The sequence below is a fragment of the Chlorocebus sabaeus genome, chromosome 6 (genome assembly GCF_047675955.1).
Source record: "Chlorocebus sabaeus isolate Y175 chromosome 6, mChlSab1.0.hap1, whole genome shotgun sequence".
Taxonomy (NCBI): Eukaryota; Metazoa; Chordata; class Mammalia; order Primates; family Cercopithecidae; genus Chlorocebus; species Chlorocebus sabaeus.
Window position 1 is genome coordinate 6,492,278 of NC_132909.1, and position 15,447 is coordinate 6,507,724.

The window sequence follows — 15,447 nt, forward strand, 5'->3', positions numbered from 1 at the left end:
GGAGAGATTGTCCAGGCTTAGTAGATGAGCCTTGAAGACTGGATGGCTATGGAGAGTGAGGAAGAATGAGTGCTCTTTATAAATCCCACATTCCTTAAGTTGTGATTGCTTTATTGTAACTCATCTGCTATGATGTGAATGTTTGTTTCTCCCCTCCCCAGTATGGAGCATAGATGGAGCCTCAAACCAGTATGGAGCTTCCCCCAATATACAGAGGGGAGAAACAAATGTTAGTATGGGAAATTCTAATCTCCAAGGTGATGGTATTAAAAGGTGGGGGTTTTAGATTATGATTGTTCTGCCCTCATAAGTAGGATGAGTGCCTTATAAGAGTCTTATAGGCACTTGTCTTTCCCTTTTACCTTGTGAGGACTGATAGAAAGCACTGTCTGTGAGTAATGGCCCGCACCAGATGTTGAATCTGCTAGCACCTTGATCTTGGACTTTACAGCCCCCAGAACTGTGATCAATAAATTTATGGTGTGTGTGTGTGTGTGTGTGTGTGTTGAGACAGAGCATCACTCATCACCCATGCTGGAGTGCAGTGGCATGATCTCAGTCCATTGCAACCTCCATCTCCAGGGTTCAACCAATTCCCTTACCTCAGCCTCCCCAGTAGCTAGAACTACAGGTGCACCACCATGTCCTGCTAATTTTTATATTTTTTGGTAGAGACAGAGTTTCACCATGTTAGCCAGGCTGATCTCAAACTTGTAACCTCAGGTGATTCACCCACCCCAGCCTCTCAAAGTGCTGAGATTACATATCAGGGGAACCTGCCCCCGATAATTCATGTAGGTTCTTTTTTATTTCCCTAAGTGTCAGCCAGTCTGAGAAATAAAGGGAAAGAATACAAAAGAGAGAAATTTTAAAGCTGGGTGCCCAGGGGAGACATCACATGTTGGCAGGTTCCATGATGCCCCACAAGCCACAAAACCAGCAAGTTTTTATTAGTGATTTTCAAAAGGGGAGGGAGTGTATGAATAGAGTGTGGGTCACAGAGATCACATGCTTCACAAATTAATAAAATATCACAAGGCAAATGGAGGCAGAGCGAGATCATAGGACTGGGGCAAAATTAAAGTTGCTAATGAAGTTTTGGGCATGCATTGTCATTGATAACATCTTATCAGGAGACAGGGTTTGAGAACAGACAACTGGTCTGACCAAAATTTATTAGGCGAGAATTTCCTCATCCTAATAGGCCTGGGAGCGCTACAGGAGACCAGGGCTTATTTCATCCCTCATCTGCAACTGTAAAAGACAGATATTCCCAAAGCGGCCATTTCAGAGGCCTCCCCTTAGGAATGCATTCTCTTTCTCAGGGATGTTCCTTGCTGAGAAAAAGAACTCAGTGATATAGCTCCTATTTGCTTTTCAAAGAAGAGAAATATGGCTCTGTTTTGCCCAGCCCACAGGAAGCCAGACTTTAAGGTTATCTCCCTTGTTCCCTGAAAATCACTGTTTTCCTGTTCTTAAGGTGCCCAGATTTCATACTGTTCGAATACACATGCTTTACAAACAATTTGTGCAGTTAACGCAATCATCACAGGGTCCTGAGACGACATTTATCCTCAGCTTACGAAGATGATGGGATTAAGAGATTAAAGTAAAGACAGGCACAGGAAATCACAAGAGTATTGATTGGGGAAATGATAAGTGTCCATGAAATCTTCACAATTTATGTTCAGAGATTGCAGTAAAGACAGGTGTAAGAAATAAGTATTAATTTGGGGAACTTTAATAAATGTCCATGAAATCTTCACAATTTATGTTCTTCTGCCATGGTTTCAGCCGGTCCCTCCATTCGGGGTCCCTGACTTCCCACAACAATTACAGGCATGAGCCACCATGCCTGGCCTAAATTTATGTTGTTTACAAATTATCCAGCATAATAAATTTTGTTATAGCACCTTGAATGGACTAAGAGACAAATTAGTCTAAATGACTGTAATGTGTGTATCAAGTGAACCTTCTTGGAGGAGGATATCCTCAACGTAGTGCTGTATCTGTGCTCATGGAGATTGTGGATGTCATTAAGCTCTTGTCTGCAAAGCTTGTGTGTGATGACAAAGCTATGAGGGTACCCCTAGGTGGCCTGGAAGGGTGTATTGTGTTTCTTCAGAGGTGGAGGCAGCTGTAGCTGAGGGTCTGTAGAAATAAGCGCTTAACAGAACATGCTAGCCAAATGAATTAGAGCAAAATATTTACCAGTTCTTGATTGAATAGTATTAGCAATTTTTAATAATATTAGATGTTAGATATGGGGGCCTTGATAGATGGGACTACAGCCTTAATGCTGTAGTCATCCATCATAAGACATTCTTTATGATTTTTTTTTCCAGATATGGGAACAAGAAGCACTTTGGACTGTTAAATGGAGATGCAGTGTGGATAGTCACCCTTTTATTAATCATGTTTTGTGTAACAAATTTTAATTATTGAAGGCCATGTTTCACCCTACATTGGGCCGTATTAACTATCTTAACTGGGGAACTAAGTGATCCAATTTTATCAAGCCAATCTCTAAGTGCAAACAACTTACTTTAATTTTAATGTATTATTTATTATGTCTGCTCTACCTCCAACATATTCTATTTTAGAGCAACGTACCTCCAACATAGGCTATTTTAGAACGATAGGTATGACTATGGGTAATTTAGGCAAGGCTGTAGTTAAAGTGAGGTATATTCATTTTTCAAAATTTTATATATAGTTGCCTTCTCAAGACAATAGGGGTAGAGTGAGTACATTTAGTGGGATCCTTGCAGGGAGCCGAAGACCCCATGGGATGTGACCAACTCAGCATTCCACTGGAGGCTACATGAGCAAACAGCACATGAATGCAGGATGTGGGCAAACTCACGATTGCTGCTGCTACCAGAAGGTTTGCTGAGGGCCGTCGCTTCCTGGTGCCGAGCTCCTTGAGGTTGTCTACTGGGACATCTAGAGAATGCAGTCTTGCAAGCCTACTCTGGACTGAGCAGCTGACCCCCTCTTCCACCCCCCTTCTCACTATCTCTTTTGCCTAATAAATATGGAGGGCTGTGTAAAGCTCAGGGCCCTTGTCCACTAGAGGCAAGATGCCCCCTGACTCCTTCTTCCAGATATACTCTTTTGTCTCTTGTCTTTTATTCTCATGTTCATCCCCCTTTGTTCAGTCCACCAGGGATTGTGGCACATTACATGGTGGTGTCCCGAACAGCCCCAGAATTGGGTGCTCTACAAGTGGCACTCAAACAGGCGACAGTCTGAACACGGGACTATGAGGACATGAATGAAGAAGATCTCCTGGAACAGGGGAAACGGGGACCCCAGGACGAGTCGGCTGGCAGTGGATATAAGGTCAGTGCCCTAAAGAGGTACTGACCAGTGCCCTAAAGAGGTACTGGGAGCAGTGCCTTACAGAAATACTGGGAATGGGAAGTTTTCTGAATCAGGGTAACATGGGGCAGATTTTGTCTACTGAAAAAATACATTATGTGCAGTTGCTTAAAGTTTTGTTGAAACAAACTGGTGCTCAGGTTAGTTCTCAGACATTAACTAAGCTGCTGCAGGAGATTATTACGCATAACCCGTGGTTTCCACAGGCAGGCACTCTTGATGTGGAAAATTGGGACAGAGCAGGAGAAGGATTAAAACGAGCTCATCAAAAAGGTCTTAAAATTGATTATTCTGTTTTATCCACTTGGAGTTTAGTTCATACTGTACTTGTGCCATTATCTCTTTATTATTCTGCGGGACAGCAGGCTGAATCTAAAAATCTGAATCTGTTGTCCCACTCACAGCTCCAATTGAAAATAAAAAACAGGAGAGGGAGGATAAAAATTGGCCTATACCGCCGCCTCCAGTTACAGAAACATCTGTACCGCCTTCTTTCGTAGCAGAAATAGAGACCCCAATACAAAGAATTTCATGTTCTGCTGTCATAGCTGGAGAGCCCTTAGGACCTTGTGTTTTTCCTATTTCCATAAGTCCTGATCCAAACAACCCACAGCAGGTTATTCATGAACACACCCCACTGGAGTTTAAGTTGTTGAAGGAATTAAAAGCAAGAGTGGTAAATAATGGCATACAGAGCCCATTCACCTTAGGATTGCTAGAATCTGTGTTTGGTGCTATGCGTCTTTCACCCTTTAATGTGAGACACTTGGCGCACACTTGCTTGTCCGCTAGTGCATATCTGACATGGAATTTAAATTTGCAAGAAATGTGTGCAGACCAGGCTAAACAGAACCGTGTTGCTGGACATGGAGACATTACTGAGGATATGCTATTAGATAATGGCCCTTATTCAGACCTGGAAAGTCAAATGGCACTCCCAGATGCTGCTTATCAGCAGTGTGCACAGGCTGTTGAATGCACCTGGGCCACAGTTCCTGAAGAGGGAGTCCCAGTACAATCCTTTTTACAAATCATGCAAGGGTCACAGGAACCTTATGTGCAATTTCTTGCAAGATCACAAGAGGCAGTGAAGCATCAGATTCCTCATACCACGGCTGCAGAAATGCTAACCTTAACTCTAGCTTTTGAGAATGCAGACGCGGATTGTAAACATGCACTGGCACCGGTGAGGTGTATAAAAAACTTGGGAAATTTTCTCAGAGCTTGTCAAGATGTAGGAACTGAGCTTCATCGCTTTGCAATATTAATGCAAGCAGTGGCTAATTTAGCAGTTGACAAATCTAAAAGGAGCCAAAGGTCAAACCCTAAAATGGGAAAATGTTATAATTGTGGAAAACCTGGGCATCTTAAAAAGGAATGCCGCCAGATCTCAGGAAAGAAAGGACCTTACAATGCAGTGCCCCACCCAGCGGAAGAAACGCCAGGACTTTGTCCTTGCTGTAACAGAGGAAATAACTGGGCTAATCAGTGCCACCCAAAATTTCATCAGAATGGCACCCCCCTGCTGGGTAATGAGACAGGGGCCTGGACCCAGGCCCCACAAACAATGAGGGCATTCCCAGTCCAGACCTCAATCCCGTTTCAGGCATGGATTCCCAGAGGCACATTGATTCCCTCACCCCAGGAACACCAGGAGTGAAGGATTAGATCTCCCAGTCAGAGAATGGGTAATGTTAGTTGGGGCAGACAAACCCATCAAAGTTCCCACTGGTATTTGGGGACCTGTACCAGCAGGATATGTGGAACTAATTTTAGGCCAAAGCTGCCTTAACTTACAGGGCATTACTGTAGTCCCAGAAGTTGTTGACTCTGATTATGGAGAAATTCAAGTAGTTTTAATGTCACAAAATCTTTGGGGTTTTGAGCTGGGAGAATATATTGCTCAATTATTGCTTATTCTCTGCAAATCACACCCTTCTCCATGAAAGGAGAAATGAGAAAACAAAGGGTTTGGGAGCAGAACTACATGGGAAATCTATCTGTCCCAACCAATAGCCTCTAATAGACCCACCTGTGTAGTACAAATTAAAGGAAAGACATTTTATGGTCTTATGGATAAGGAAGCTGATGTGTCAGTAATATCTAAAGACAGTTGGCCCCCATCCTGGCCTTTGCAATTAACTTCTACATCCTTAGTGGGAGTAGGAACAGCTCAAAGTGTTCAACAGAGCACTGAGATTTTACCTTGTCTTGGTCCGGATGGACAGTCATGTACTTTTCAGTCTTATGTTGCAAATATAGCTATCGATTTATGGGGTTGAGACTTACTTACAGCATGGGATAGGAGACTTACAAATGAAAACTTTCATAACCCAGGATTTAAAATGTTGAAGAACATGGGATATCAGAGGGGAAAAGGTTTAGGAAAATTTCTTCAAGGAAATCCTAACCCAGTATCAGTAATGGAAAAACAGAGAGAAAAGGGATAGGATGTCAGGATTTCTGATGAGGGTCATTGATATTTCTCCTCCGCCCACTGCCTTTACCATTAGAATGGCTCAGTGAAAAACCTGTATGGGTGAATCAGTGGCCCCTATCTCAGGAGAACCTGATGCAACTTCAGCAGCTAGTAAAAGATCAATGGGATGCCAGACACATAACCCTGGAATTCTCCAGTGTTTGTTATTCCAAAAAAGTCCGGAAGATGGCGACTACTACATGATTTAAGAGCTATTCATGTACACGTAAAACTGATGGGTGCCTTACAAAAAGTTTTACCATCTCCAACGGCTATTCCAAGAGACTGGCCTCTTGTATAATAGATCTTAAGCATTGTTTCTTTACTACACCCTTACACGAGAACAATAAGCCTGTTTTGCCTTCTCTGTGCCTTCTATTAACCAAAGAGAACCTGTTTCCAATTATCAATGGAGAGTTTTACCCCAAGGCATGCTTAACAGGCCTACGCTATGTCAGCATTTTGTAGGACAGGCATTAAAGGAGCCTCGGAATATGTTTCCTACCGCTTATGTCATTCATTTTATGGATGATATTCTTTTGGCCGCTCCTACAGATCAAAACCTACATCAGTTATTCAGAGAAACGAAGCAGGCTCTGACTAAATGGAATCTCAAAAGAGCTCCAGAAAAGGTACAAACAACTTCCCCAGACCAATATTTAGGAACGATTGTTACAGAGAGAAGTGTACCGACTCAGAAAGTAGTTCTCCGGAAAGACAGGTTACAGACTTTAAATGATTTTCAGCAATTATTAGGCGATATTAATTGGCTACGCCCGATGTTAGGTATTGCTACCTATCAACTTACACATCATTACCAAACCCTGCAAGGAGATTCTTTCTTCAATTCCCGGCAGCAACTAACTAAAGAGGCAGAAGCCGAATTACAGTTTGTAGAGCAAATGTTACAACAGAGCTATGCCTCACGGCTACAACCACAAAAAACCTTTGCTTTTGTTTATTCTTCCTACCCCCCACTCTCCAACAGGACTTTTGGGCCAGTTCATAGACGAGTCTGTAACAGTGATAGAATGGTTCCTTCTATCTAATCAAACAGTCAAAACCTTGCAAGTTTATCTTTCTTTAATTACACAAATTGTAACTATGGGCAGGCATAGGTCAAAAATGCTTACGGGATATGATCCTGACAAAATTATTGTTCCTTTAGACTCCCAGCAACAAGCTGCAGCTTGGGAAATGAAGACTGCCTGGCAAACTGCATTCGCAGACTTCATGGGTGCTATAGATAACCATTACCCTCAGACAAAATTTTACGTTTAATAAAATCCATTCTTTCATTCTTCCTGTTATTACGCATCACAAACCTATTCCAGGTGGGCACCCTTGTTGTACTGATGGCTCTTCCAAAGGTCATGCCGCTATCTATGGACCAAAACATACTCAAACAATAATGATCTCGGGTTTCAGCTCAATGCTCAGGGCTAACTGCAGTCAGCTGCGAGGTTTTACAGCTCACGGCTTCAGATCCTATCAACTGCAGGGAGACGAAGGCCCGTGGGATGTGAGCAACTCAGCATTCCGCTGGAGGCTATGTGATCAAACAGCAAACTGTTTATCATGAATGCAGGATGTGGGCAAACTCACACTGCCCTGCCACCAAAAGGTCTGCGGAGGGCCTCACTCCCTGGCTCCTGGAAGTTATCTATTGAGAGCTATCTATTGAGAAATCTAGCGCCTATTGTTTTAAGAATGCAGTCTTGCAAGCCTGCTGTGAATCAAGCTGCTGGCCAACAACACCCCCCCCCAATTCTCGCTATCTCTTTTGCCTAATAAATACGGAGGGCTGTGTAAAGCTCAGGGCCCTTGTCTACTAGAGGCAAGCTGCCCCCTGACCCATTCTTCCAAATATACTCTTTTATCTCTTGTCTGTTATTCCCACGTTTGCCCCCTTTGTTCAGTCCACCAGGGACCATGGCAGGCTACAATCAACATTGTCAACCATAAAGACAGGTTGCAGACTTTACATGATTTTCAACAATTATTAGGAGATGTTAATTGGCTACGCCCGATGTTAGGTATTGCTACCTATCAACTTATACATCTTCACCAAACCCTGCAAGGAGATTCTTCTTATTCAGCTTATGTTGTAAATGTAGTCAGTCGCATAGAAACTGCTACAGTTAAAAGTACACTAGACCCAGAACTGCTTAATTTGTTTCGCTTATTCTCATATGCTGCATGCTACATGCCAAACAGGTGAGACAGCTGGTCATGCACAGTGACATTGTCTGTCATCATTTGCTCATGTGGGGATACCTAAACAATTAAAAACTGACAATGGACCCACTTATACTAGTCATGCTTTTCAAAATTTCCTGCAGCTTTGGGCTATAACCAATAAAACAGGAATTCCTTATAATCCTAGAGGACAAGGCATTATAGAGTGGGCACATCAAACATTACACTGCATGTTGAAAAGACAAAAATGGGGTATAGGAGGCCAACTACCACCTCGATCAAAACTACATTTAGCCTTCCTTACTTTAAAATTTTTGACTCCTGGTACGGATGGTAAGACTCCAGCAGAAAGACATTGGCACGTGTTAGAGGAAAAGAGGAAAGTTTATCCAAAAATGTTATGGAAATCCCCAGAAGAAGAACAATGGAAAGGCCCAGTGGATTTACTGACATGGGGAAGAGGATATGCTTGTGTTTTACAGGAGATGGACAAGCTGTGTGGGTGCCCTCAAGGTGCGTGCGACCATGGAATGGGAGACTGGAGGGACCCAGGGTGGCCAACCATGGGCCCAGTCCCTCTGGTACGAGCCATGAGTCAGCTAAGCCTGAGTGCAGAGATGGAGAGAAGGCCGACTGGAGTCACGACACAGTCTTAATGTTACATTTGTAAAGAATACCACCAGTTTGTGGTTTGTGTTTTTAATACTTATGTCTTTTTGGCAGCTAAGAAGGACCAGTTCCAGGTAAACAATAACCAGTTGACCTGTAAAGCTTGCCAGTTATATCACTGCATTAATCATAGCACATTGCGAACACATAATATCTCTACATTGATCATTTTAGGTCGCATCGCTGGCCTATGGATTCCTGTTCATCTGTCCAAGGCTTTGGTTACCACACCTGCTTTGCATTTTGTGAAACTTCTTCTAACTCAGCTTACTCATTGTGCCCATAGAGCCTTAAGCATAATAATTTTTGCTATCGTTTCCTTGGTCACACTAATAACTTCTGTTGTGATGTCTTCTGTAGCTTTGCATAATTCTGTTCAAACGGCTCAGTACATAGAGAATTGGACACGTACAGACAAAGAAGCACGGCTACTTCAGAATAAAGTTAACACTGAGTTACAAACTGAAGTGGCAATGTTGAAATCCACGGTTCTGTGGTTAGGGGAACAAGTACAAAGCTTGCAGTTGCAGTAGCAATTGCGTCATCATTTTAATCACGCTCATATTTGTGTAACCAACTTAGAATATAACCAAAGTGAGTATCCATGGGACCTTGTGAAAGCCCATTTGCAGGGAGCTTTCACATCCAACCTCACCTTTGATATTGGTGAATTACAAAACAAAATTCTTCATTTAAATAGGCAAACTCAAGAATTTCAGCCTTCTTTAGAAGACTGGACTGAATTCCAGGAAGGCCTGGAGAGCCTCAACCCTTGGACCTATCTAAAGTACCACAGTAACATCTTACATGTAGTTCTTGGAATTATGTTTTATCTCTATCTTCTGTTTATAGTCTGTAAAATTGGATGGACCGCCAATTGGAGTATGAGAACTGCCCAGAAAGGGAGATATGTAGGGAGCTGAAGGCCCATGGGACGTGACCAACTCAGCATTCCACTGGAGGCTATATGATCAAAGAGCAAACTGTTTATCGTGAATACAGGATGTGAGCAGACTCACAACTGCTCCTGCCGCCAGAAGGTTTGCAGAGGGCAGTTGCTTCCTGGCGCCAAGCTCTTTGAAGTTATCTACTGGGACATCTAGAGAATGTAGTCTTGTAAGCCTACTCTGGACCAACCAGCTGACCTCTTCTTCCACCCCACTTCTCACTATCTCTTTTGACTAATAAATATGGAGGGCTGTGTAAAGCTCAGGGCCCTTGTCCACTAGAGGCGAGGTGCCCCCTGACCCCTTCTTCCAAATATACTATTTTGTCTCTTGTCTTTTATTCCCACGTTCACCCCCCTTTGTTCAGTCCACCAGGGATCATGGCAGGTTACATAGTGGCACCCCGAACAGCGAGATAATCGGGTGCTCAACAGATCCTCATGTATAATTTGAGCCCCAATGTAAAGTCCATAAATTTTTGTCAATTTGAGCATTTTTTTTGCTGTTGTTGAAGTTAAGTTAGTACCTATGTTGTAAAGGCACAAAACCAAATCAGTGCATTTTTATCTTTTTGTTATATAATTTTTTTGGTACAAAAATTAATATATGAATTTTGAATTCCCAAACAAATCAAATTGTAAAACTTTATTTTGATGCGGTTATATATAAATGTACATAATCCACCTATTTGTCATATATTTACATGAAATATATACATATATACATATGATGTATTGAATTTCCTTTTATCACCCTCCCATTAGAAGTTTGTTCATAAATCACTAAGTATTTTAGGGCTAGGATTATGTTTCCTAGACCTGGATTCTGCTTAGTACTTAAAGTTCTTTTTTTTTTCTTGGACTCATGACTGTGGTGTAGAACTGGAAACTGTGTCAAGGGTGACTGAACCCTGAGCCTCATATGAGAAAATTAAGCTTGTTTTCAGACTGGATGCCGAGGCAACAGACCCTTATAAGCATTCACTGCAGTGAAGAAGAGTGATGAATGTTGGGTAGGCAGCTGTCAGTCTTGGCCAGAATTATGCCTTCGGGTACTCAAGATCCCTTTACACTCTTCTCCCAAATAGACGAAGTAGAGCCATCCTTCCCAAGGATGATATCCCCAATGTTTTATGTTGAAGTTTCTTTGTGATAACTGTCCCATAACTTAAAAGAATACTCAGATTCAAAGCCCCAATATACCACGATGAAAACTCCTAATGAGGAAAAGAGAAACGGGGAGATGCAGCAGGCACTGTTCTACTGCAATTAACCAAGGCCAGTGGGAAAGAATGGTAAGAACCCCCTGTCCTGGCAGTGGAGGAAGTCTCTTAGTTAGCCCATCTGGAAGCCCGGCTCTCCTATCTAGAGGTCACACCCTGTCCTTCATGGCTCCTGACTTTCTCTCTTGCATTTTTTTCATTGTTCCTCATTTTCTATGGCCACAACTTAAGTTGGGCATTAAAGAATATACTTTTTTTTTTTTTTTTAAATTGAAGGCATTTATAGGAGTCAAAAGTGTGAACGAAATGGGCAAACTGCTCTGCCTTGGAAACGCACAGAACTCTAGGGAAGACAGGAGAAAAATGAGTGAGTAAAGCAGTGGAGTGAGAAAGGACATTGATAAAAGGACTCCTTGACATTCTTGTTGAGTGGTGCCTTTTGCCAGTGCATCAGGAAAGTACGTTACACAATACAAAAATGACAATTTCTGAGTGTTTATGTGGAGAAAGCAAGGTAAAGGGCTGAGTTATGAGCTGGTTGATTTAAATACAAAGTCATTAGGCAGTGGTTAGCGAGAGTGCTCTATTGAAGTGGAAACTCAAAATTTAGGTGTTCATGAAAATGGAAGCCACCTGGGAATTTATAAATATTGTGCACATGAGGATGAGAATTTACTAGACATGATTTGGTTCATGTTATGAGGGCTGGAGATAGTTTTAGACATCAAATGTTTCTCACCTAAATATCTAGGTGACACTACTATTTATTGATTCATTAATTCAGTATTTATTGAGTGCCTACCACATGTCAGACACTATTTTACACATAGGCGGTGAGGATCCATCTGTAAGCAATACAGACCACAATCTTTGCCCTCAGATATCTTACATTCTTATTATATGAAAGGAACCATGTGAAGTTTGTATACAGTTGTTATCCCACTTCATGCCAATAAACTTCATAGTTGGGATGAAATGGCCAAATTTCTTGAAAATAATAGTTTACCAAAAGTGAAAGATACGAAACAGAAAACTGAACAATGTAATAATTGTTAAAGAAATTAAACCTATATTTAAAATCCTTCCCAGAAAGAAAACCCAAGACCCAGTTGGCTTCATGTAAATGTTTTTAAAAAGTATTTTTAATAAACACTTTTTATAAATTTTGAAGCCAGGTGCGGTGGCTCACACCTGTAATCCCAGCACTTTGGGAGGCCGAGGTGGGCAGATCACTTGAGGGCAGGAGTTTGAGACCAGGCTGGCCAACATAGTGAAACTCCATCTCTACTAAAAATTAGCCAGGCATAGTGGCACATGCCTGTAGTCCCAGCGACTCGGGAGGCTGAGGCATGAGAATCGTTTGAACCCAGGAGCCGGAGGTTGCAGTGAGCCGAGATCACACCACTGTACTCCATCCTAGGTGACAGAGTGAGACACTGTCTCAAAAGAAATTTTTTTTTTGAAAATTAAAAAAAAAAGTTTAAGTGTAACAGTGTTTAAAAAGGTATAATACTACAGAAGAGAATCAGAAAATCATTTTCCAACTCCATTCAGGAGACCATGAGGAGTGGATGTAAAACCTAACAAGGACAGTAGAGAAAAGTGAAATAACAGAGCCATCTTTACATAAACATAAATACAGAAATTCTAAACAAACCTAGGAGATCAATTGCAAGTATCTAAGATGTATCATGAGCAAGCGTGATTCATTTCAGAAACACAAGGGTAGTATAACACTGAAGAATTCATCAACCTAATTTGTAACGATGTAAATGAAAGAATAAAAATAATCATGTGGCCGGGCGCGGTGGCTCAAGCCTGTAATCCCAGCACTTTGGGAGGCCGAGATGGGCGGATCACGAGGTCAGGAGATCAAGACCATCCTGGCTAACACGGTGAAACCCCGTCTCTACTAAAAACACACACACAAAAAAACTAGCCGGGCGAAGTGGCGGGCGCCTGTAGTCCCCGCTACTCGGGAGGCTGAGGCAGGAGAATGGCGTAAACCCGGGAGGCGGAGCTTGCAGTGAGCTGAGATCAGGCCACTGCACTCCAGCCCGGGCGACAGAGCAAGACTCCGTCTCAAAAAAAAAAAAAAAAAAAAAATCATGTTACTATTGGCAGAAATTTCATTTTAAAAAATTTAACATCCATTCATAATTTAAGCAATAGAAGAATAAAACTCTTAAAAAGTAAGGATAGAGGACACCTTCAATAATCTGATTAAAAAGAGAAACATACAAAAAGTGACAGGAAACATTATACTTAAGGGTAAAGTAATTAAGTTTTCCCTTTAATATATACGATCTCATCTAAGCCTGACAAATCCCCACCACTTTTTCTGTATTCTTATAGGTTTTTTTTTTTTTTTTTTTTTTTTTTTTTTTTTTTTTTTTGAGGCGGAGTCTTCACTCTGTCGCCCAGGCTGGAGTGCAGTGGCACCATCTCGGCTCACTGCAAGCTCCGCTCCCGGGTTCGTGCCATTCTCCTGCCTCAGCCTCCCGAGTAGCTGGGACTACAGGCGCCCGCCACCGTGCCCGGCTAATTTTTTTTGTATTTTAGTAGAGACGGGGTTTCACCGTGTTAGCCAGGATGGTCTCGATCTCCTGACCTCGTGATCCGCCCGTCTCGGCCTCCCAAAGTGCTGGGATTACAGGCGTGAGCCACCGGCGCCCGGCCTCTTATAGGTTTTTTTGCACTTCCAATTACCCCAGGGTACAGGTTGAGGTCCAGAAATTAGAAATGACAGCCACAATAGCCTCATTTTCTATTTCTTACTCTCAAATCAGGTGGCACAGAAGTGTTTTTTCCTGATTAAAAACTTGATCACTCATCCTTGAATGGCTTAATATGACTCAAGGGTAGATGAAGCTGGAACTGGCATGAGGGTAGGATGAGAAAGAGCTAAAAAATATCCCTGACCCCCTCCTCACGTTGCCTGTAACTCCACCTCTGCAGGAAGTGAAGCAGTGTTTGTAGCTCTGTCATTGGTCTGGGCTGAGGGGTTGAGGCAGCCCTCAACAGCCCATCTGCTGTAGTCATCCATCATAAGGCATTTTTATGAATATTTTTTATTTTTAGATTTGGGAACAGGAAGAACTTTTGGGTTGCTAAATGGAGATGTGGTGTCGATAATCACGCTTTTGTTAATCAGGTTTTGTATAATACATTTTAATCCTTGAAGGTGCTGTTTCAACTTCTCTTGGGCTGTAATAAATTATCTTAACTGTGGGACTAAGGGGCCCCATTTGATCAAGCCAATTTGTAAGTGCCAAAAGCTTACTTTAATTTTAATTTGTTATTAATTGTGTCACAGAGTCTATGTCCAACATGGAATATTTTAGAGCAATGACTGTATGACTATGGGAAATTTAGGCGACACTACAGATAAAGTGAGGTCTACTCATTTTTCAAAATTTTAGTTAGCTTCTCAAGATTATGGGGGTAGAGTAAGTAAATTTAATGGGATCCCGATGTATTACTATAAGTTGAGTCCCACTATTAAGTCCATAAATTTTTGTCAGTCCATGCGGCTGGAGTGTAGTAGCACAATCTCGGCTCACTGCAACCTCCACCTCCCAGGTTCAAGCAATTCTCCTGCCTCAGCCTCCCGAGTAGCTGGGATTACAGGCACCTGGCATCACGCCCGACTAATTTCTGTAACTTTTAGTAGAGATGGGTTTTCACCATGTTGGCCAGGCTGATCTCAAACTTCTGACCTCAGGTCATCTGCCCACCTCGGCCTCCCCGACTGCTGGGATTACGGGCGTGAGCCACCGCACCTGGCCACTAATGTTAAAAGTTAAGTTAGAACCTATATTGTAGAGGAACAAAAGCCAATCAGTGTCCTTTTTGTCTTTTTTTCATATAAACTTTTACTACAAAAATTAATATATGGATTTTGACTTTCTAGTCAAATCAAATTATAAAACTTTCAATTTGGTTATATATTATGTATACATAATTATCTATTATATATTTATATTAAAATATATGCATATATAATGGATTTAATTTCCTTTTGTCACCCCCATATCTAGAAGTTTCTTCATAAATTAGTAAGTAATCTAGGGCCAGCATTATGTTTGCTAGACCTGGTTTTGGCTCAGCACTTAAAGTTAAAAGTTTCTCTCTTTTTTCTTGGACTTGTAGCTGCCTAGAGCGTCAGTCTCTCTGTTGTTTTTTTCTATTTTCTTTTTTCCCCCATTAGTCTTTTAGCCACTTGAAGCCAACATTCTTAGTTTCTGCCCTGGTTGATAAGAGAAAAAGGGGAAGGAGGAAAAGGGCCCAGTGCCACTAAATAGTCACCTCTCTCTGGGAAGGATCCCATTACAAGACAATGAGTCCCTCTCCTCTCTTTTTTTCTATTTTCCGTAAAATCTTTAAAATGGCTTGCATTTCTAGGCATCTAATATTTATACACTTTTTATTTCCTATCCTCACTCTCCGGATGTTTACTGGACAGGGTCCCAGTGGTATGGAGTAGCACTCTGCTCTTTTCACTTTACACATTGTTATCAAACAAGGAAAAAAAAAATGGTAATGAG

The 15,447-nt window shown here is 41.8% G+C and overlaps 2 protein-coding genes across 4 annotated transcripts in view; one reads left to right on the forward strand and one right to left on the reverse strand.

The window, feature by feature from the left end:
- The window catches only part of LOC140711820 (endogenous retrovirus group K member 5 Gag polyprotein-like), a 34,216-nt gene extending 23,930 nt beyond the window's left edge, over positions 1-10,286 (forward strand). The window contains exon 2 of the mRNA XM_073016110.1: positions 3,162-10,286. Within this exon, the coding sequence (XP_072872211.1) occupies positions 4,121-5,044 (924 nt within the window). The 5' untranslated portion in view covers positions 3,162-4,120 and the 3' untranslated portion in view covers positions 5,045-10,286. The remainder of the gene's footprint in view (positions 1-3,161) is intronic.
- The window catches only part of FPR3 (formyl peptide receptor 3), a 45,056-nt gene that overhangs the window by 23,727 nt on the left and 5,882 nt on the right, over positions 1-15,447 (reverse strand). The window lies entirely within an intron of this gene.